At 42.1% G+C, this 22,051-nt stretch overlaps 1 protein-coding gene across 1 annotated transcript; it reads left to right on the top strand.

Moving 5' to 3' along the window:
* The first annotated feature begins 695 nt into the window (after positions 1-695).
* On the top strand, positions 696-21,943 carry AKR1A1 (aldo-keto reductase family 1 member A1). The gene is made up of 9 exons (XM_083867864.1): positions 696-797; positions 3,059-3,154; positions 9,351-9,470; positions 11,177-11,328; positions 13,402-13,597; positions 14,199-14,398; positions 15,427-15,499; positions 16,438-16,524; positions 20,050-21,943. Exons 2-9 carry the CDS (start codon positions 3,065-3,067, stop codon positions 20,113-20,115), a joined length of 984 nt encoding a protein of 327 aa, XP_083723990.1. The 5' UTR covers positions 696-797; positions 3,059-3,064; the 3' UTR covers positions 20,116-21,943.
* Positions 21,944-22,051: the final 108 nt, after the last annotated feature.

Here is a 22,051-nt window from a genome sequence, read left to right as displayed (position 1 = left end):
GTCAAAACTGATTATCTGTTTTTAGGTGTGTTTCAGATTGTGTGCAGAGATGATTCTCGATTACAGGCCAAAGTCTGCCCCACTGGAAGGCTTTGTCTGACCAGCAGCAGGGCAGTGAAAGCACTCGGCTCAAGGACCCTGCCTTAATCTCCCTGCGGTCCCCAGCAAACAAGGAAATGAATTCCTGCCCATCTGCAAGGGGAGCAGCCCCAGCCTTCTCTGAAGTGCCGCTTCTTTATGCACCTTTTGTAGAGCGCAAAAGCTGCAGCAAAACGAGTGCAATCCGCCTTTCCCTGGATTCCTGTACTTAGGGCTGCAAATAAAACTGGGTATATTCAGTCTTCCTACAGGTAGACACAGCTTCAAGAGGCCACGACAAACAGCAGTCGGGGAGGTGCAAACACTTCTTGTCGAATTTATGGGCCGGGGTCGTCTTTTGTGGCTCCCCCCGTGTGGGGCAGCCCATCCCATGGATCCCTTCACCGGCCGGCGGGGCTGGGCCGGGCCGCCTGGGCGTCCTGAAGGGAACCGGGCCGGGGAGGGGACGAAGATCAGCGGGGCAAACCCCATGAGGGGCCCGATGGGTCACGGGGAGCGGTGCCGGGGGCCCGATGGGTTACGGGAGCGGGGCGGTTCTGGGGAGCCCCGCCGGGGCCGGGCCGGGGCAGGGCAGGGCCGTGAGGGCCCCACGGCCGGACTTTCACATTTGAACCCGTGGCGGCTCCCGGCGGAAGCGGAAGGGCCGGGCACAGCGGGGGCAGCCTCAGTAGCAGCAGCAGCAGCGGTCGGTACCGGCGGTGAGTGCGGAGCTCTGCGGGGCTGTGGGGCCGCCTTATCACCCTCACACCGCCCCCCGGCCGGGCGGGCCCGCCCTGCGCCGCCCCGATAAGGGCCCGGTGGGCGCCGGGAGCCAAAACACAGAGGGGTTACCCCGGGCTGTGTGGTAGGAGCTGCTCAGTTACAGCGGCTGAAGTATTGCCAATGTGTGCCTGTTTGTATATCTGTACGTGTTAATGGCATGCATAGCTGTGGCTGTTTTGCTGCTGGAAGACTCCTTGGTTTGGGGTAAAAATGAGTTGTAGCCGTGGGCTGGTGAACCGGGGTGGTTTGCGTTGCTCTGGTTATCGGTGCAGCCTCCCAGCCTTACAGTGTTGTTGAATTACTCTGAGCTTTAATTCCGTTACATGAATCTGGCAGTAGGTTGGTGATGTTAAACCATAACCTATCTTACTTGTCCAGAATTAGTTTGCTTTTGTTTGTTTTTATCTCTGCCCTTCTAAGAGGAGGCTTCCAACTTCTGAATGAACTGAATAATTGTGATTTTCCTAAATTCATCATAAATGTGATTCTCCTAAATCCCCTATTTTAGGGAAGAATCGGAGTGGAAAATATTAATTAACATTTTTTTTTCCAGTGTCTGCCATTTTGATGTGTTCCATTCTTCCAGAGGCTATAGTTCAAATTTCTCTGCAGTGTTAATGTGCAATGTTACATGAAGCGAGATTATTCTTAAAAATGTGCTGATGCTAGTTATTGATTAAACGTGTACCTTGTCTTCTGGGCTGAACTCTTACCTTTAAGATGATTGCATAACATGGTTGTGTAAAGTGTATGGTTGGTATTTTATTTGTATTACAGGCCAAAGTTAATCAAAAAGCCTTAATTTTTTAATTGTGTGGCGTGATACAAGAAAATGTCTTTATGTGGGCAACTAACTTCAGGTAAACATCACCCACTTGCATGTAGGTGGCTAGAAAATGGCTGTGCAAGCTCAGGGTAGAAGAGAATATTGTTGGCATTGTCATTCTGCCTTCTCTGACCTCCTACTCCAATAAAACAGGTGTACACCTGCAGATTGGTTCACCAGTGATTGTCTTCAACACCAATAGCTGGACTTAGCCCAGTGCAAATCTAGGGCTCTTAGTTCAGTGTAATGATTGTCTTACACCAGGAGGTGCTGGCCCATTACAGTCCTGATAAGAAAGGCACTCAGACTTTAAGGTATCACCTCAAGTGATGTTTTTTAGAGCTAACTCTTTAAAGAAAGAGGAGAATGTCGACAATTGCGCATCCCTTCAGGTGCTGGCAGCCCCAGCTTGTGCAGCATTGAGCAGATCTCACACAGCAGTGTGCAGACCCTGGCCATAGCAGGGCTTGCCCTGTTTTGGTCATTTGAACTGCTAGGGATTCTTTTACAAAAAAACACCTCTATTCATCACCTCTATTGTCAAGCAGAAAGGATGCTTGCAGGAGAACTTTCTGCTTTTTTAGATAAAGGCAAGGACACATAGGTGGCACAATTGCAGGTACTAAGTGCGAGCCACCTGCAGACTCCTGTTAGAGGTTGCTGTTGAGCTGATCCTGCAGCTCGTGCATCCCACAGCACAAGGCTGGGTGTGAAGTGCAGCACAAGACGAGCCTGGACCTAGTCAGGTTAACTGTTACAGGGATCCCCAGCTCCTTGGTGTACAACAGCCTTCAGGTCAGGATCAATCCTACTGCATTTGTGTGTCTCTCTGAAAAACAAGTGTGCTGTTTGGTATCTGCTGTTAAATCTGCAAAAGTTTGGCTTGAGAAGCTAAGCAAGAAATTGAGAGAATAAACTCTGTGTGAATACATCCATCAGCTGGAGCCTAATTATGTGAGGAAAAGTACAACACTGAGAAGGCAGACCTGTTTTTGGGACAGTATGCTATGTGGATGCTGAACTCTGAAAACATCATTCCTCCTACATAGTCAGATATTGAACTAACATTGCATTCTTCCACTTTTGGTGTTTTTTTTTGTTTGTTTGTTTTTTTTTTAAACAAATAACATGAATTATTTTGGATACAGCAGAGCTTGGGAACTAACTGAAATCAGCTAGCCAGCTTTGGAGCTCATCCTGAATGAAGTTTCTTTTTAACTGTTTGAGCAGAAACATAGATCGTGAGGATTTTGGGACACGCTGTAAACCCTTCCTTTGGTGATGAAAAAGCTTTGCCATTGTGAGCAGAAAAGGTAAATTGTTGCAACTTAAAGAATTGTTGCAAAAGTGTTTGTTCTTTTTGTTCTCTAGGCAAAAATGCCTGCAACATGCGACTTCGTTACACTCCACACTGGGCAGAAGATGCCTCTCGTGGGACTGGGAACTTGGAAAAGTGACCGTGGCCAAGTAAGCAGCAACCAATAGGATATTGTGCTCTCAACTACTATGTGTGTTTGTGTGCTTTTTTTGAAGGTCTCAGATCTGTGGCCTGGATCCTTAGCTTGAGCTGTTCTGGTCTTGATTCCACAGAAGTTGAATGTATGTATGTATGTATTTGCATGACTAAGGCCTTAAGGCACAAAGACAGCAGATCTTTCCAGAAAAGAAGATCCCTTCAGACTTGTTAAGCCTGGCCTCAGGCAGTGGTGCTCTGAGACATAAACCCAGAAAAAGACCAATGAATGGTGTTTCTATAATGTGGTGCTGGACTCTTCCACTGGCAGGTCCTCAGTCTGACCAGACATCCCTCTGGCTTAGGCTGATGACTCGGCAGAAAGCATTATTTTGGGAGGCAGAAACTCAAGTTGTTCTTGTAATAAGTCCTGTTCCAGCAGCCAGCCAATGGTTAGAAGGAAAACAAAGAACTTGCTTGGGTCAGCCTGCTTTTAGAATAAGACAACTCATGTATCATTAGACATTCACTTCTGCTTCTCACTCAGCTGAATGTGTGAATTGGCAAACACCACACTTGGAAACAATTCTGTGTGTTACTACAAACAGTCTGTGGGAATGTTTCTGTGCTCAGTGGTGTGCCTGCTATTGTAATGCTTCTCCTCTTTGTCTGTCTTTTTGTATCTCTTTCACTTAGTTAAAGGATACATTGGGAAGAAATTGTGTGTACTTCCTGTGGAGGGTAATGTCCTTGGTGGAATTCCTAGCTTTCAAAGAATTTCAAAATTCCTAATGTTCAAATAATTGTGGAATCACAGAATGGTTTGAGTTGGAAGAGACCTTAAAGACCATCTAGTTCCAATTCCCTGCTGTGGGCAGGGACACCCTTCACTAGACCAGATTGCTCAGAGGTCAATCCACCTTGGCCTTGAACATGTCTAGGGATGGGGCATCCACAGCTTCTCTGGATTATGCACACCACTGCATGTCCGTGCAGTAAATGAGTCTCACTGCTACTCTTGTGTGAGCTTTATCATGTTTTTTGGAGTATGTTGGGTGACATTGTGCTCATGACTGAGAGGGAAAGTTAAAACTCTTCTCAAGGCATGCTGTTCTCTTGTGCCAGCTAGAGGAAAAGGTGGGAAACAAGCTGTGAAAATTAAATCTATTCAGAGCCATTTTACTGTGGGTTTTCCTGTCCAAACAACTGTCAGGACAGTGGATCTGTTGGGAACAGAAGTTGTACTAATGTGGAAGCTGAGTTGGTGTGAGAGTTCAGTCAACCTCTTAAATGAGGAAAAGCGTGAATGTGCAGCTTTGCCACTTAAAACATCAAATGACAGCTGAATTAAGTTTGTTAACATGCACAAACTTAATGGATGAATTTCTGTGCACTCAAAACAGTTAAATGTGCTTTGTCTAAAGCAAATGTCTGAAACTAAACAAACAAAATATGAATGTGTTTTTTATTCTGTGAACTAATTGTTCTGAGAAATGTAGCCTTAGAAGGGAACTAGGACAGATCCTGTTTATCCATAATTTAAACCTAATTCAGTTGGATTTTGCCATAATCAGCAGTGCTGCTGGAAGCTCAACCCTACACAGGATCCAGCCATTTTCTCTGGGTTTCCTTGAGAGTCACTGGGAGTCACTTCAAGTCACTTCTTTGGATTATCTACTGTCTTCAAAGAATTCTGTGTAGAATGTATTGAAGGCAAAATCTAGGAAGTGCAGTGAAAAGGGCCAGAGTCACAGAAGCTGCTGCTATTCCTATGGAATGAATGAATTTCTGCTTATCACTTTTGAAAATTCAGGGCCATAGCAGTAATTTGGCCGAGTCCAGATGATTTACCCTTAAAAGGACATGATGTAGTTCAGGGATTATAAATGCCATTGTGAATTAAAGACTAGGGGGCAAAAACCCAGAGAAGCAAAAGAATTAGCATTGATTAAATTTGATTTAGCTGTTTCCTAAATAGGGGCTGTTTATCAAAAGCCCTTTTGTTCAGAGGCTGCATTAGAAGCAACTGTGGAAATGGATGGCTTTTAAATTATTTTGGGTAAATATTTTGCAGATTGTAATTCTTTTGCTTGCCCAACTTGAGTAGTTTCTGTATTACTGCTGTTACTGTTCCTGATTGTAAACCTTGTAGACAGATCTTAGCAGTCCTGTACAAAGGTGTCATTGCAGCCCTAGTTTCCTAGATACTAATAGGGGGAAAATAATTTAATCTAATCCATGTTGAAAGACTACAGGATTTTATAGGATTGACACCATACAAAATAATAGGATGTTTTATGTTTTACATGATCAAATGCTGGAAGAGAAGTTTGCTTTGCATGTTTCCATAGGAATATGATGGAGGGCTGTTGAATGGAAGGAGCACAGTACAGAAGTTTATAACTGGCAGCATGAATGAGTTCAAAGAGAAATCCATTCAGACAGGATCATCAAGAATATCACTACCATGGCTTTTTGATATTGCAGCTGGATTATCTGTAATCCTTTAATCCTTTGTTCTCTTCTCTCAAGTGAGCCATGCTTTCAACCTGGAGGATTGATCCCCACCTGATGAGCAGCCTAACCTGAAGGGGCAGAGGCTGGTTCCCTGTGGGACAGGGAGACACAGGGCTTGTATTTCTGTGTGAAACCTTGGAAAAGCTGAAGAGAAGTGCACCTCAGAAAACCAGTCAGACAGGGTGTCTTGTGACAGGATTGCAGCTTCGGGGGAGAATGTTCAGTTCCTGAAGTTTTTTAGACAATGCAGAGAATCCTAGTTATGGGCACAAAAAAATCACTGCTGTTAAGGAAGGGACTTGAATTCAACATTTGAAGGATAAGAGGCAAACACCCTTTTATTTTAGGGAATAACTTTTAAATTTGCATTATTTGTCTGGTGGTGTGAGTTCCTTTTCAGCAAATTTTAGTGCAATATTTAGAAACCGTGGTGTAGCAACATTTGGGTTCTGGTCATAGGGCATCTGAACATCACATGCACTGATTATCTGTTTTTTTCCTACTTCCTGTTAGCAAAAGGAGTGCTAAAATGTGTCAGCTTTGCAGGAAGCAGGGGAGGTTGGTCAAAGCCTTTTCTTTCCCAGTAGTGCTGAACTATTAAGAGTGGAAATCTCTTCATAATGGCTTGGGACTGTGCACAAGAGGCTCCTGGGTCACTTGGAACTCTGTGTTGTCTGGAAGTATAAAGATGGGTTGTCACTTTTTTAACCATGTGAGAGGCAAAGTGAAGAACTGGAAATCTAATAATGGATATTATAATTAATGGGAACTTACAGATTGTGTTTCTGAATCTGCCACTGATATTCTGTTCATCCATCTTCAAAAGAGGGTGGGTGGCAAGGCCAAATCCCTTACTGGGATGTTTAAATGGGAGTGTAGTTCCTTGGACTTTGCTATAAAGTGAAGGAGAGTGAGGCTCCAGCTGCAATACCTGTGTCTTTTTTGGGGCAAACCATTTGAAGAAAGGCATGAAACAGCTGATGAGGCAGCAGCAACAGTGATGCAAGGTTTGGGAAAGGTGAGTTGTGATAAAAGGGGGAAGCACCTGCAGTTATGTGCTTAAGAGAGGTTTGAGAGGAGCTGTGCTGGCACTTTGCAAATGTGGATGAAGTCCTCACAAAGGGCAAACTGTGTATTTCATGTCTGGGAGGAATGGGATGTAGCATCAGGTCCATCTCTATGAGTCATCTAAAAGACTTTGAGCATAAAGATTTCAAAGCATTGGAATAGACTGCCTGTCACAAGAAGGGCTATGACAAATGTGTGTAGGAGTGGTCTGGGTTTACTCTGCCCAGCTGTTGGCATTGAGGATAGACTGGAAGATGGCTCAAGATCCTTTCAGACCTACTTTTAGTAAGACCTAACTTTTTAGTTCTATGGGATGGATTGGTGAGTCACAGTTGAGCTGTGTGACTCAACTTGCTGAATGCAAAGTAAACTCACTAATTGTTCCTTTCATAGCAGTATTGACAGGCTGAACTAAAGAATATATGGAAAGTTCGAAGGGTCCTTTGGTTATTTTTACTTCACAACAACAAATACCCACAGGCATATGAATCTTCAACTGTTTCTGTTTTGTTTTTGTTCTCTATCTACTGTGAAATGTATATACCTCTCTGAAGTTAATCTCAAAAATACAAAACTTCCTGTTAAAAAAAGTACTTTTTTAAAACTTACATCTATATGTTATTACTTTTCCCCTCCAAAAATGCCTCTCTTTTTCCATATTTCCTCTTGATTGTTGGCCTTTTGAGTGGAACAGTAGCTCTCAGTTCACATTGGAATGTCTTAGTAGGCTGGGAGTAGCTTACCCAAATACAGATTTTTTTCCTTAGGTCCAAACCTTTAAATTATCAGTCCCAGTTCTTCAGTGCTAGAAATTTCTCAAAACATGCTGATAAAAAAATACAGCCTCTTGTTGATTTCTTTGCAGAGACATATTTAGAGTGCTTTATATCTGTTTTTCTGTGAGTGGGGCCTACTTTAATTTATGGTAAACTTTGTGCCTGTTTGATTAAAAAAAAATCTGATACAGGAAATATGGGGTTCCAGACATAGAACATTTCTGTTTTTCTGTCCCTCTCCACAAATCTCACCTTTTTGGAGGATAGATACTGAGTCTTAAAAGCCTTTACTATGTCTTGAGTAATTTCAGAATTACCCTGCCCTTGATTTTGTAGTGACCTGAGAAATGTTTTGTCAGGTGAAACAAGGACTTTAAATACCATCCTGCTAGAGAAAGGAAGAGTTCACTGCTGTAACAGAAGTGCTTTGTCATCCTGGCTAAGGGAAACTGAGCTACACTCCAGTTTTCCTCTCAAAATGCCAAAGAATGTAGTCAGAATATCCTGTGTCTGCTTTTACTGCACTTCTTGACAAGAAAAACAAATTAAATCCACCAGCAGGGGAGAGGTTTCACATTTGATTCCCCATTGCCTTTCTTTAGCATCTGAAAGCAAGACTGTACATGCCTTTGCTTGGTGTTACTAATTTTGTCTGCTTTAAATTTGAAAATGCTGGTACTTTGATTAAGCTGAAAGAAATCAATTTCCCTCTAGCCTTTGTGGACATATTTTTTAATTTCATGACCAGAGAGGTGTGATCTCACTTGACATTTATGGCCCTATTGCATCAAGCCTTATACACAGAGTAATTTACAGTGTCCCACAGTCTTGAGAGACAAGTCAGTGAGTACAATGTTTAGAAATCCCTGTGCAGATGGGGTGCATTATTCTTTCTGTAGTACTTCAGAAGGACAGGTGTAAGAGAGAATGTGTGCTAACTGTCCACTGGAAGTTAAATGAAACGGATTTTACTAAATGGTCATCAGCCTAACGGGAGATGATTATTACATTGGCAACTGTAGCAATTCTTCATTCTTGCACAACCATTTATAGATAATCTTTATTCAAAAGCTCCTTATGAGTCTTCACAAAGATGCCATTCTGTGTTTCCCTCTGGTTTCTAGACTTGCTCCATATCTGAGGCCCACATGCGAAGATGTTTGGTGCTTGTGCTTCATTAGAGCTTTCAAAAGCAGATACAGATTTGAAGTAAAGTGCCTTGGTTTACAAAAACTATTCTGGCTTTTATGTGACAATATGGAGCAAGGAGTGTGTTGTTGTTGGCAACATCTTCACTGTCAGCAACTGAAAGGAAAATGTAAAGTCATGAGCATGATCAGGAGTATCCCAGCAGTATGACTTTCACTGTTGTGCAACCATGAGACAATAAAGAAAAATGTTCCATAAAGGAGCATTGTCTTGGTAGTTAAGTGTGAGTGGCTGAACCAAACCCAAACTGTGGATTTTGGAGTTAGGAGCCGGGCTCTTTCTTCACTGGGCAAGAGGAAATATATTCCAGGTTTGACTGATGTTGATTTGTCTCTTAGGTCAGAAAAGTTGTCTTCCTAAGCCATTACTTATTTGAAAACTGCTTCTTATAGCTCCTTTTAAATTTAAGAAAAGTGTAACTATGGTGAAGAGTAGGGATTTATTCTATCTGGTGCATTCTTGCATGCTGGCCCTGTGTGCCAGGACAGTGCCACAGACTCCAGATCCTCCTGCTTGAGTCTCATGACCTTATGCAGGTTGGTGTTTTTTTGGGGATGTTCCTCCCTAAGTCTCTTAGCGTTTTTTAGCTTCTCCCCAGTCCCTTTTCAGTGCCTGCAGGGCGATGTGTTTCTGTCTGCAGGTGAAGGAGGCAGTGAAGCACGCCCTCAGCGTGGGCTATCGGCACATCGACTGCGCGGCCGCCTACAGCAACGAGGCCGAGATCGGGGAGGCCTTCCAGGAGTGCCTCGGGCCCAACAAGGTAAGAACACACGACTGCCCTGCTGGCTGTGCGTTCTGCCAAAGCTCACAGCTGGCCCCTGTGAAGTTTACATTCGTGGCTTTTCCTGCTGGTCTACCCCAGTTGTTTGCTGTTTATCAGGAGAAGGCATGAAAGAGGCTTTGTCTCCTCTTAGAACCCTCCTGGCTGTCATGGGGGGGAAAGACCGTCAGGGATTTTTGGATGGAAGAACAGAAAATACCTTTGGTGGTGGTGGTTTTTTCCCTTTTCTTGCCCTTTTTCCCCTCACAAAATATCCCCAATTTGAATACTTTGGGGTTCCCAGAATCAGTAGCTATAATGTAAAATATTTGTAGTGATTTATATGAAAAGTTACCCTGACTTTCCAGTCTAGCATGCAATGGGGGATTGCCACAGCAAATTTAGTTTTTTAGTTATTGATAAAGTATCAACTGTAGGTTTTTTTGGTTATGGATAAAATATGAGTGAGTAAATGGGGTGAATTTAAATTTTTTTAAACTAGTGATTGCCTGTGAAACATTCATAAATGTGACTCCAGAGTCTGCACCGGTATAATGTAATGTGACAGGCATTCCTATGTATGAGCTGAGGTGGAATCTTAAATTTATTCCCTAAAGGGGCCAAAAGGATAACCTGTACAACCTCCCAGCCCATGTAAAGGAGGTTTTAATGTTTTTGCTTTCCTGCTGCTCTTGCCTTGGCTTTAGGGCAGTCTCTTTGTTATGTGATGTGCTTGAGAGAGCTGTTTTCAGCTTGCCCCAGGGATTCCTCCCTTCTAGCTGTGGTAACAATGGGAAGCATTTTGTTCAGTTCGTGTTAGCTAGTTAACGTAGAACTAGAATTTGAATCAAAATTCTTTAAAAAGAATTTTTAAATATTTTCCTTTTAAGCACAACATTCTTGTGTGAAACACAGAAATAATTGAATGGTTGGAAGAGAGAAACTAAGGAATTAATCATTCCAAATTCTTCAAAATAGACTTGAGTGAAGTTTTGTCAGACATGAGACAGTGAGAAGCATCCCTTCTGATGGAGTTGTGTACTTCAGTTTGTCCAATGTGATCTCTCTTTTGTATTTTACACTTTCTAGTTAACCAGTTCTCCGTTGTTTTATTTCTGGTTCTTACCCTTCCAACACAGGGCTCTCAGTTCTTAGTATGTTCCTTCCACAGCCTAGAAACTCAGAGGCAGAGGTTTGGGGAATCTTCTGATTATTTTCCCACGCACTTTCCACCAAAAGCAATCTTGGTTTATAGCATGTGATGAGTAAAGTAAGTTAAGCTGGTTGGGCCTGGAATATGTGAATTGTTAAATGGCAGTTTCAAAATTTACATATGAATAAGCTGAGTAATCTTTCTTTTGGCCACATCACACTTAATAATGGCTTTAACCCTTGAAATGGAAGTTTTGGAAGAGTGTGTATGAGGAAAGGAATTTTTTTGTTTTTCAAAACTTCTAATTGCTAAAGTATTTGATATACTTTAGGACTTGCCACTGTGAGTATTTCTCTGGCTCTTCTCCATCCAGTATATTTTTGAAACGTTTAATTTGTAGGTTCCATGTGTTACCTTTAAAAAAAACAACCCATAACAAACCACAAAACTTCAATTGTTCTCTTTGTTTTAAAACTAATTAATTAGGGAATTGTTGCAATTCTCTTTCTGAACTTGCTCCAGTATATTGTGTTTTCCTTCCTTTCTCTTGAAGGTTATTAAAAGGGAGGACCTGTTTGTAACATCAAAGCTCTGGAATACCAAGCACCACCCAGAAGATGTCGAGCCAGCACTGAGGAAAACACTTGGAGATATGAAACTGGATTACCTGGACCTGTACCTCATGCACTGGCCTCATGCCTTTGAGTAAGTTGTAGATGCAAAGGGCACAGAATGCAGAAACACCAGTTTTACATAAGTGGCTCATGTTGTATCCTGAGGATGTTCTTTCTGAGCTGTGAATTTCTTCCTGTTTATGCTGCCTGTAAGGTGTTTTTTGGTGTTTAAAATTTAAAACAGTTTAGTGTCTTCATCTAGGCATTAGGGAAGTGTAGCAGCTGTTCTTGGTTCTGCCATTAGCCTACCTGGTAACCTCGAGGAAATACCAGAACTGCTTTTGTGCCTTAGTTGTACTGATCTGTAAAATGGGAATTAAGTGTTTCCCAACACTTTTCACTTGTAGTTATTAACTGTACTGGAGTGGACAAGCACATGCAGTATCACAGTGGTATCTGTATGAGCTGGAAGTGAATTGACTTCTTATGACACAAACTGCAGTAATTCTATGGTTTGAGGAAATGAGAGACAAGAAAGTTTTCCAGTTAAGTGCTAAATGCACTTATCCTACAATACCATGAGAAGCACAGTTCCATACTTTATTTGCTTGTAGATGTGGAAGTAGTTGTTTCCCCACCCAGCTACAATCAACAAAAAGGCAGGAGGAATAAATCTCCTTGTCAGATGTTTGCATGGAGGCTTCACTCAAGCCCTTTCAGTTTAAGGGGCCTCTGTTCTGCAAACCTGAGAATGTTTTTTCTCCTTCTAGTCATATCAACTGAACTTTACAAATGTCATACACTAATGATAAGATCAAAGATGCTCAAAGTATAAATATATTCCTCAGCATAACACAATGAGGAAGTGTTTTTAACTAGAACTGGTCTGGAGGAAGAGCTGCTAAAAAATCCCCGTTGTGCAACAGGTTTGCTTTTCTTTGCTTGAAAGAAACCACCCTATCAAACATTGCTTTGATAGTGACACATAACACAATAATGTATGTTTAGATACTACTAATATTTAAATTTAGATTATATTGTGACACTATTGACAAAACTGACAGTCTAATAAGGCAGATTCATTTCTTTTCTCATTGGAAACAGTATACTCTGCAGTTTTCCATTATTTCTACTTAACTGTTTTAATGAATGCTTATTTATAGTGCCTGTTGCATTGGGAGGCTAAGCTAAGGAATGTTACTTACAGAGAAATTAAAACAGACTTCCAGATGAAAATCACAGTGCCTTTAGGTCTTGAAAATGACTCTCACTTAATACAGTACTCTTGACAAGCTCTTCTGACTTGGGAGCTCATAAGGCTTTCAGAGTTATTTTTGGTTCTAGATTTATCAGTGACACAAAGAAGCATCTCCCCTTGTCCCCAAGTACTGCCATTTCTCACACCATTCACTGCTTAACTACAGCAGTGTAAGGGTCTCAGTGCTGAGCTAGCAGAGTCCTGTAGTGATTGTGGAGCAGGACTCTTCCAGGGGAATTGCTCATATCCTTCCCTGCATGGACTGCTCTGAGACCAGTCCTTGCCCTTTGGCTGTGGGGGTGTCACCTGGCACAGCTGGGTACTTTGTGTCTGTTTGGGTGGTTTTTTTTGGTTTGGGTTTGTTTTTCCTTTTCATGTGTTGGTATGACTAATTGGAAGGAAACACAATCAACCTATAAACAACATGTACATGTTAAGACTTCAGAGAGAATCTGTGCTTGTATTGTGTAGGGACACAGCTACAGAATCCAGAGGGAGTAGGAAGGCCAGTATCCTTTGACTAGACAGCTCTTAAACCCAGATCCCTTTGGTAGCAACTCCAAGCCTGAGTTGCTGCTCCCTAAACTAGCTGTTCTTTGGGATCAAAGTGTGCAAAGAGCTGCTGCTCTGTGTGTAGTGCTTTATCAGCTCTGTGTAGTCACTGCTGTATAGGTGAGTACTTCAAAGTGTTGCGTAACAACTTTACGTAGGAAAGACTGTCTTGTGTAATAATTGCTTGTAGGTTAAGTCATGCAATGGAATTGAACAGGCAGATTCATTCAGTTTGTATCTGTCCTTCAGACTATGTAGAAACTTTTAAGACTATTTTGAGGAGGGTTTCTTTAAGTGAAGAACTAACATAAATAATTTGGTGCATGTACTTACACTTCACTTTTGATGATGTAGACGAGGGGACAATCTCTTCCCAAAGAATCCTGATAACACGATGCGTTATGACTACATTGACTACAAGGATACCTGGAAGGCTATGGAGAAACTGGTGGAAAAAGGTCTTGTGAAAGCCATTGGGCTGTCAAACTTCAACAGTCGTCAGATTGATGATGTACTAAGTGTGGCTACTGTGAAGCCAGCTGTGCTTCAGGTAAGGTGGATAAAGGAGACAAATACCTTTCCTATTTGTCCATAAAACTGAAGAATTTGCAAACCAATGTCACATGTTTAGCACAAGAGATGCAGCTTCTTATTTGCAGGGAAGAATATAGCCAGCTCTGCAGGAGCAGGCACACAGAGGCTGCCTTTCCAGGCAGATTGGAAAGGAGGCCCACATCCATGTTGTGTGGGCATTTATACCTGCTTAGATGAACAGGTCTGTGGAAGAGCTCATCTTCCATGTGAGGAACAATTTAGTCTGTAAAAAGGAAACATTGTGAGAAAGTAACTTAAATTCCTACTGCATAGAAGTTCCTTGTTTGTTGGATGATCTCTTTGGTACCAAAGGAAAGTCCAGCACCAAGCTTGGGTGATCTGTTCTTTGTTTCCTGTAAGCTTAAACCTACCAGACACTTTCTCCTGGTAGTGACTTGTGTTACTAAGGATAACTTAAAACTTACCCTCATAAGGTTTTCTGGAGTCTGGGATGAACTCCTGTGATATGTATGGTTGTTTTGTGCTTGACTTCCTATTTGTTTCATTGTATGTTGCTATCTGTTCTGTAGCCACTCACTGTGGGGTCATTTTACCAGGTGGAATGCCATCCTTACCTAGCTCAGAACGAGCTGATTGCTCACTGCCAGAAACGAGGGCTGGTGGTCACTGCCTACAGCCCTCTTGGCTCTCCGGATCGCATGTGGAAACACCCAGATGAGCCCGTGCTGCTGGAGGAACCTGGTGTCAAAAAAATTGCAGAAAAATACAGCAAGTCACCTGCACAGATCATCCTCAGGTACAGGATAATTGTGAGAGAGGTGGTGTTTGGCATCCAGCCTTCAATCAAGCAAAACATACATGCTAGAAGGAGTCCACTTAAAGTGTGTTAGGGAGGGGTTAAAATCACAGGGAGTGCCAGAAGCAAACCCCACTTGGTGCTTGTTTTACAGAGCTGGTAGAGTTGGTCCTGCCTTAGGACAGATAGACTAGATCAGAGGGGTCCATTCAGGGCCTGGATCCATGTCTGAGATAGTTCACATGGACTGCTGCCATGTCTGGGACAGTACCCTTTCTGCTGGGAAATAGCAGTAGGACAATTAAGGCAGCAGTGTCCCACATCTGAGTGCTGCTCACTGAATTGGCATGTGGCCAGTTCCTTGAAGCTTCTAGTGCTTGCTGCTGCACTCAGGTGGGCTCCCAGGAAGAGAGACTGAGGAAAATACTTGCCTCCTTTGCACTGAAGAACTATTTGCTTTGTTTTGTTTTTGTTTTTATATAACTAGATACTGGATTATTAGGGAACAAGGTGACTGAGTGATACCCAGAATGTGATCAGGACCTTGTAAACTAAATTGGATTTCTATCCTCATTTTTCTTGACTAAGTGTCACTATCACAGTCTTGGGCAGTAGCAGGTTACCCAGAGCGCTGAATATGTTCAAGATTTTGTGTTCAAGCCACTAGACAGGCACTTCAGGGATCTGGGTTTTCATCTAGTTTGAGTGGTTGTTAGGTTAGAACTTGCTTGAAATGCCTAAATAAGTTTTTCTAACTGTTTCTTGGACTTTTAGCTCAAAACACTTGAAACTTGGGTGCTTGTTCCAAGGCATGAACATCTTCCCCTCTCTGATTAATTCAATTGTTACTGTCTTGCTTAAGCTTGGACACACCAGGTCCTAATACAATACAGGGCTGTGTCACTCCTGTGGAGATTTTTATTTAACATAAGTGGCATCTCTGCTGCCACAGATTATTACTCAACCAAAATCAGCACTTATTGTTCTTGGACTGCATGCACAGACAAAGTCTCTCACCTCTCTTGCAGATGGCAAGTGCAGCGTAAAGTGGTTGTCATTCCCAAGAGTGTCACTCCTGCCCGCATTCAGCAGAATCTCCAGGTAAGATGAAAGGGAGGAGTTTCAGAAATGCCCTTTTCAGTGAGTAATTGCTATACTGTCCTACAACTTGGAGAGCAGCAAGCTGAGGCACTTGGTTCATACTTGTTCACGTATGCACTTGCTGGGGAGGGAGGGGAAAGATGTTTTTTGAAAACAAAGGATGTGCTTTAAGCAACTTGGTGTGTGAGTGTGTGCAATGTGCACATGCACAATCTTGTTATTAGAAGGTAAAGAATGTACTTTGTAGAGGTCTAAATGGAAAATCTGTACTTAATTTTTTTTGAGACACAAATTTATTGAAATAGGGAGTCTTCTAATTATGCTCAGTGATTCTTATTTATGAGCAATAGTTGTTCTATCCTGCAAGTGAGAGCTGGTGACTACATCTCCAGCAAACTGCCATTCTAGTGATGCTGAAGTAGTAAGTGTGGTTCACTTCTGTTCTGAAGTAGAGACTTTAGAAATTATTTGAAAACCCTGACTTTAAGTAATCTTGAGGAGTGTTTCTGAATCACCTCCTTGGATGTTTTTCATAAAGATTGGCTGGTTACATACTTGTTTTTAAGTAAGGAGTTAGTTGTTTCTGTAACTGTTACTCCCATTAATCTGAATTCTGGCATGTAGTGTGCTGCTAGAAATCTCAAGAAATTCTCATAAATTCTGCAGTTTCTTGAGGTTTAAATCTACATGGAAACAGAACATTTACCAAATAGGCAGCACTTACTGTTAGAAACAGTCCCACTGCTTTCTATCTTAGTGGCAGAGCACTGTGCAGTACCAGTATAAGCTTGGATCTGGCAGGTGTGTGAGCAGCTCAGACTTCAAGCCTTTGCTTTGGTGTTTGTTATGAGTTTAATTGCAATTTCATATTTATTAGCAGAAAACAAACTGATGGCGACCTATGGTTATTGAGTAAAGCCTCTGGCTTTTGTTCTCAGGTGTTTGACTTCAGCCTCACAGAAGAGGAGATGAGCCACATTGGAAGCCTGAATAAAAACTGGCGTTACATTGTGCCAATGATTACGGTAAATGTCTTGTTTCTAATAGTTTTCATTATGTGCATATGGCCACCACTTGGGATTCTTACAGTTTTGTTTCTTTAGTGTTGCCATCAGAACTATTTACTCATAAGAACAGTGCATCTTCTTAGGGTATCTAAGATGAAAGGATTTTTCAAAAGCTGGGTACAGAAAAGGCAGCTTGTTGAAAACTTTTGTCCTCTGTTTTGGACATGGGTGGTTCTTTCTTGAGTTCTCATTACTGACTCCCGTGGGTCTTTAAGTCAGAGTCCCATCTCACCAAACTCCTGCTGATTTGTTCTTCTCAAGTCCAAGCAGGCTAAGCTGCATGGCATTCCTCCAGAAGTAATCCTTGTGTCAGCTGTCACTGTCTACTTTGTACCATAAACCTCTAAGATCAGTGAAGACTCAGGATGCTGCTGCTTCTCCACATCCATTGTGGAAGTCACGTCAGGGAATTTGTCCCCTCCCTCCTTTTCAGAATCTGTTGTAATGACCTTCCTCCAGTGTAAGGAGTTTGGATTAGGCTATTCTGTTTTTCTTCCCAAATCCATTAGCATCTTTTAGCCTCAGTAATTTACTGTGTCACACAAACCTTTACGTCATGTGCTAGCAGATGCCAGTTTGTTTTTAGAGAAGCCACTGCTGTGTAAGTGTTGAAGTCCTCTTGGCCTTTCTTTTATTATATTAAAGGACTTAAACTTGTTCCTTTTCCTTCATTGCAAAAAAGATAGTCAGTGCCTTGTTACCTCCTGGCTTTATATTCTCATTTCTTCTTGTCCTGCTTCTGTCTTTACAACAGAAGGCTGTTGCCATTCCCTGGTGCATCACTGGCCAGGATATGGCAACTATAACAAGTTGTTTTAGTTGTGCTACAATGAATCTGAAGTGATTTATCCCTTCTCTGCCATACAGTAAATACACTGTACAGATATAGGAGATCTCAGCAAATTTGGGAGCTGTCAAGCATGGCCTGGCCTCTTCAGTGCTCTGCCTGTAAATTATCCTTGAGTAGTGGCTGCTAGCTGTAGGAATCCCTTGGGGAAAGTTTTTCTCTAGGATTTATCATTGTGGGTTTTTTGAATACTTGAGAGTGTATCAGTGACCAGACCGAGTTAGAAAAGAGAGGCTGTGATGTGTGGGGAATGACTGTCTCATATCAAGGGTAGATATGTGTTACAGCTTTCATTGTTTGTCATGCTACATGAGCCTCAAGGCCACCCTTTTTACTGTAGGTGTGCATAAATATAAACCCTCACATCCCTGAGGCAAAAATTCTCTCTGTGTTTATGGCTCAGGAGTCTGTATACCAAATGAGCAGCTTAGCTGTTGATCTGTATGAATGGGGTAGTGACAGGCACACCTGGTGCTGACAGTATGTTTGTTTCAAGTGTTTTGCTACTCATACTGCAAACAAAGTTGTTTTGTTAATGAAACTGCAAAATGCATTAAAATGTAGCTTGGCTTGAATGAGCCAGGGATAATTCATGTGCTTTTGTTCCCTGGGAGACCTGATCAGATCACAGGGATTCACAAAGTAGAGATGAAATGCAGTTCAAAGTGGCAGCCCATCCAGCTTGAGAAAGGGTGAATGTGATGCAGCTGGGCTTCAAAGATATTGCCATATTGTCAGATAACAAGACAGGAAGAAGCAAGATGAGTAGAGTTAAATCGTGGCTCTGTAGCTCTAAGATCTCTAATGGAACCTTTTGTCTCCTGCCCATCCCTTCTGGGCTTATTGGAAAGAATTTTCATCAACTGTGAATTAAAATTCCTGTCTAACCTTTCATGCCTATCTCCACTATGAATCTGACAGTGTCTGGATTTCAAAGTGTGATATGGCAGTGACATGAGAGCTCCTGTCATAACTGATGAGACAGTTCTCCTTGGCTTTATTTCATTGATCTATAGCCACAAATTCTTAAAGTTGTGCCACTCTCTTCCTCATTGAGTATGTTTAAAGCCTGAGGGGAGGCTATGACATTGCATGTAGACAATTAAAGTTGCTTTATACTCTTAACTGTTCATTATCTGGATAGAGTTTGGAAGATACCTTGCACCAATCTGAAATCCAAACTTTTGGAAACATAATTGGCCAAGGAATATACTTAAATGAGACTTAAATGACTGTCAGGCCAGGAGAGGAGGAATGTAGTGAGCACATCATGATCTCTTAAAAAGAGTCAGCTACTGTTGACCTGCAGGTGTGTTCATTGCTGATTTTATCCCCTCCTCCTTTTCTCAAATTCCTGGAGTAGACTGGAATCAGTGATGTGAAACATTGCTTCTGGCAGCTGCTGTCTCGGCCTGCTGTGAACAAGAATGCTTGCCAGTTCTGTGTGCACAAATATGCAGGGGGACAGAACTGGGGGGGAAAGTGAATATGAATTCTAGGAACATGAGAAAGCTGTTGGCTTTCGAAAGAACTTAAAGAAACCCGAAGCTAGTGTGACACGTCTGTTCTGTTTTAAGTATTGCCTTCAGCTGACAGCTTCATTTTAGGTCTATTTTAATTGGAGCATTAGTCAAATGTTACACCGTAACATCTTCGTTCTGTGCTCTGCAGTGCCCCCAGGTGACTAATTTCATTTAAACAGCTCATCGCAGGAATTCCAATCGCTTTGAAATGCAGGTTTTATATTCAAAGCTAATGGAGCACTTGCTAGTGGATATTTGGTTTGGAAGTCCCTGTGATTTCCTCTGTGCCCGTAAAATTTTGAGTGATCACTACCATCACGTTTATATGTATAAAAATCAAGGATTTCTCTAATATAACTTTTATTGCGGCATTAGTTGTTTAACTGGAATTTTGGCTGGATGATGCTCGTCTGACACATGGGGAGGTGTGTGCTCTGGGTCAGGGCTGCACCCAGACTTCCCTACAGGTTACAGGTGAGGTTTTACCTCAGCCACAAGGACGTTGGGAGTGTTGAAATGGACTTGGTGCAACAGAAATGCAAGTTGTCCATCTGAATGGACAACTGGTTTTGGGTGAGCCTGAGCCTCTGGTTATCTGTGATTATTGGTTTCAGTGCTCCTATTTTACAGCTGGACAAGCTGGTCTTCCGTGGAAATGTTCCTGAAAGGAGTTCAGTGACACTATTAATGCCTCAGTATATGATCCTGAACAAGCCTCTCGATGTGTTTCATCTTATCCATCTCTAAAATTGGCAGCCCAGCAATTCTCTGTCATGGAAACTTGGACAAAGGCTCCAACTCCAGTGTTTTGAAGTGTGCATGTTACAGCACTTACTCAGTAACAGCTACAAGGCTTTTAACTATCCTTAGTCTAATTCTTCAAGTCTCTGCAGCTTGAGAGATCCTTGCTCTAGGCTACAGAAGTCTGCCTTTTCTTTCAAGAAAGGCTAAGAGGACTTGGAGTAGAGGGAAGAGCTCTTATTTAAGCTGAAAAACGTGCTCCCAGATGTGCAGGATACAAAGGTTTAGATATCTAAATCGTGGAGAACTTGAAACTGCAAGTAAGAATGGATTTTATCTTTCTGACTTGAGTCTGTCTTGTTTATTTTACAGGTGGATGGAAAGCTAGTAGCCAGAGATGCTGGACACCCCCACTACCCTTTCAATGACCCCTATTAATTACTGGAAAAGAAGGTGTTAAAGTAACATTGGAGCCATTCCACAAAGTAATTGTTGCCATGATTTGTCAAAAGCACTGTTCAAATTGAAACATTCTTTCCCAAATAGGTTTTCCTACAATGTACTACTTCTAATCGAGCTCCTGTCTGGAGATCCTGTAGCTTCCCTGCCAAAATTTGTGGATTTATTACAATGACTTCAAGTTGGCTCCTGGAGGCAGCAGATCTTTTGGAGATTAGATAAAGAGCGCTGGAGTCTAAGTCAAGTTCCAAACACATCGTTAGCAGATTAGGGCATTACTTGGGGTAATTACTTTGGTCACTATTGTGAAACGGTTTTGAAAACTCAGTTACTACCTTGATGAGGGAACAAAAAGAAGGGTGAAGGCGTGAAAGGTTTTTAAAGCTAATTAATTGCTCAGCCATCAACTTTGATATCTTTATTAATTTTTTTTTACACAGAGAACAAAGTGAAATGTGCTACACTTGCACTATGTCCATAAACCAGTCACTAAAACCCAAGTAATCAGCCATGCCCCGTGCTTTATCCACTTCATAGTACTTTTGGGACCTAGAGTTCTCAATTTTCTCTTTCTTTTAATTTGCCTGTAGATTTGAGCAGAATTAAAGCAGACCCTGGAGCAGGCCTTCAGGGCAATCCTCTCTCTTGCTTGTCACACTGCTGGGTTTCAGCTCTGACAGCAGCTCTGATCCTGTCACAAAAGCCACAAGAACTTTTCAGCAAGTCTTGCAGAAAAACATTCTGCTTTTCTTGTGAAGCTGTCCAGTGTTTCTTTACCAGAGATGTCCATTTTGAGTTCTGGAAGGTCACAAAATTCCTAATTGCACAGTAAGACCAAAGACCTTTCAGAGCTCCCAGGGTTTTAATGTAGCATTTTTGGCTGCTGCCAAGAAATGTCTCTGGTTGATGCTGAGGAGAGCTGCTCCTGTCTCCTGCTCTACCACTGACCTACTGGTAACTCGGGGTGAGTCGTTTGCCTTTTGTGCCTGTTTTCCTACTTGCCACGTCTCTGTGTTCCTCTAGCAGGGACTAATTTGCCGAGTGCTGGTGCACCCTTGCACTGGAACTGCAGCTCTAAGCAGAGTTTTCTTTTGTTTCAGTCTCCTAATGAATTGCTGGTCATCTGAGCACAAAGGGCACGAGGTGTTAGTACTTACCTGTGCTCTGCTGGTGACATTTTCTGTGGCCTTAGAAACACCAACACTTTATTTTAGTCCTCTCTACCTGTTAAATAGGATTAATTTTTTCCCACAGTAGCAGCAAGCAATTAGAAAATAGTCTTGTATATAAAATAGTTCAAAAGTTAAAGAATTAGGCACTTTAATTTGGATAACCTCATCTGCAATAAGCCTATAGCAGATCTCTGCATTCATTTTGAGTGTAAAGCCTTCTCAGGTAATTCCTGCCCTGGGCCTCGCAGTGTGCAGCTGAACTGCAAAAAAAACCAGTGACACCCATTTATCACTCCTTGTACACCGCAGGCAAAATTTCAGGAACTTCTGTTCCTGTGTAAAACGTTTCCTAATTCATGATGAATTTGCCTCCGTGGAAGAAGCCATTGCACCTGATTTAGGATTCTTTACTAGACTGGACATTTTCTTCTAAAGAAAATTAAAATCCTGTTGGTTTGTTTATTTGTTCTAATCAAACACGGTGACTGTGAATACGGTTCTTGTTGCAATCATTAGGCAAAGCAGTTGTATTTGAAGGAGACTGGAGACTGCAGACATCCTGCCAAGGACAGTGGCTTTTCCTCCTTGTTTCACTCGCATGTTTGCTTGTTTAAATAAATTCTGTGCTCATTGTATGACTTTGAGACTTCTTCCTCCCTTCCTATCTCAAGGCCCCCATTAACTTTCTCTAGTTATTTCTCTGAGCAAGAGTACTTAGTGGGTTGTGAGAATTCCCAGAAAAA

The sequence above is a fragment of the Zosterops lateralis genome, assembly GCF_965231275.1.
Source record: "Zosterops lateralis genome assembly, chromosome: 9".
Lineage (NCBI taxonomy): Eukaryota > Metazoa > Chordata > Aves > Passeriformes > Zosteropidae > Zosterops > Zosterops lateralis.
This window is presented reverse-complemented; position numbering and strand designations above follow the sequence as displayed.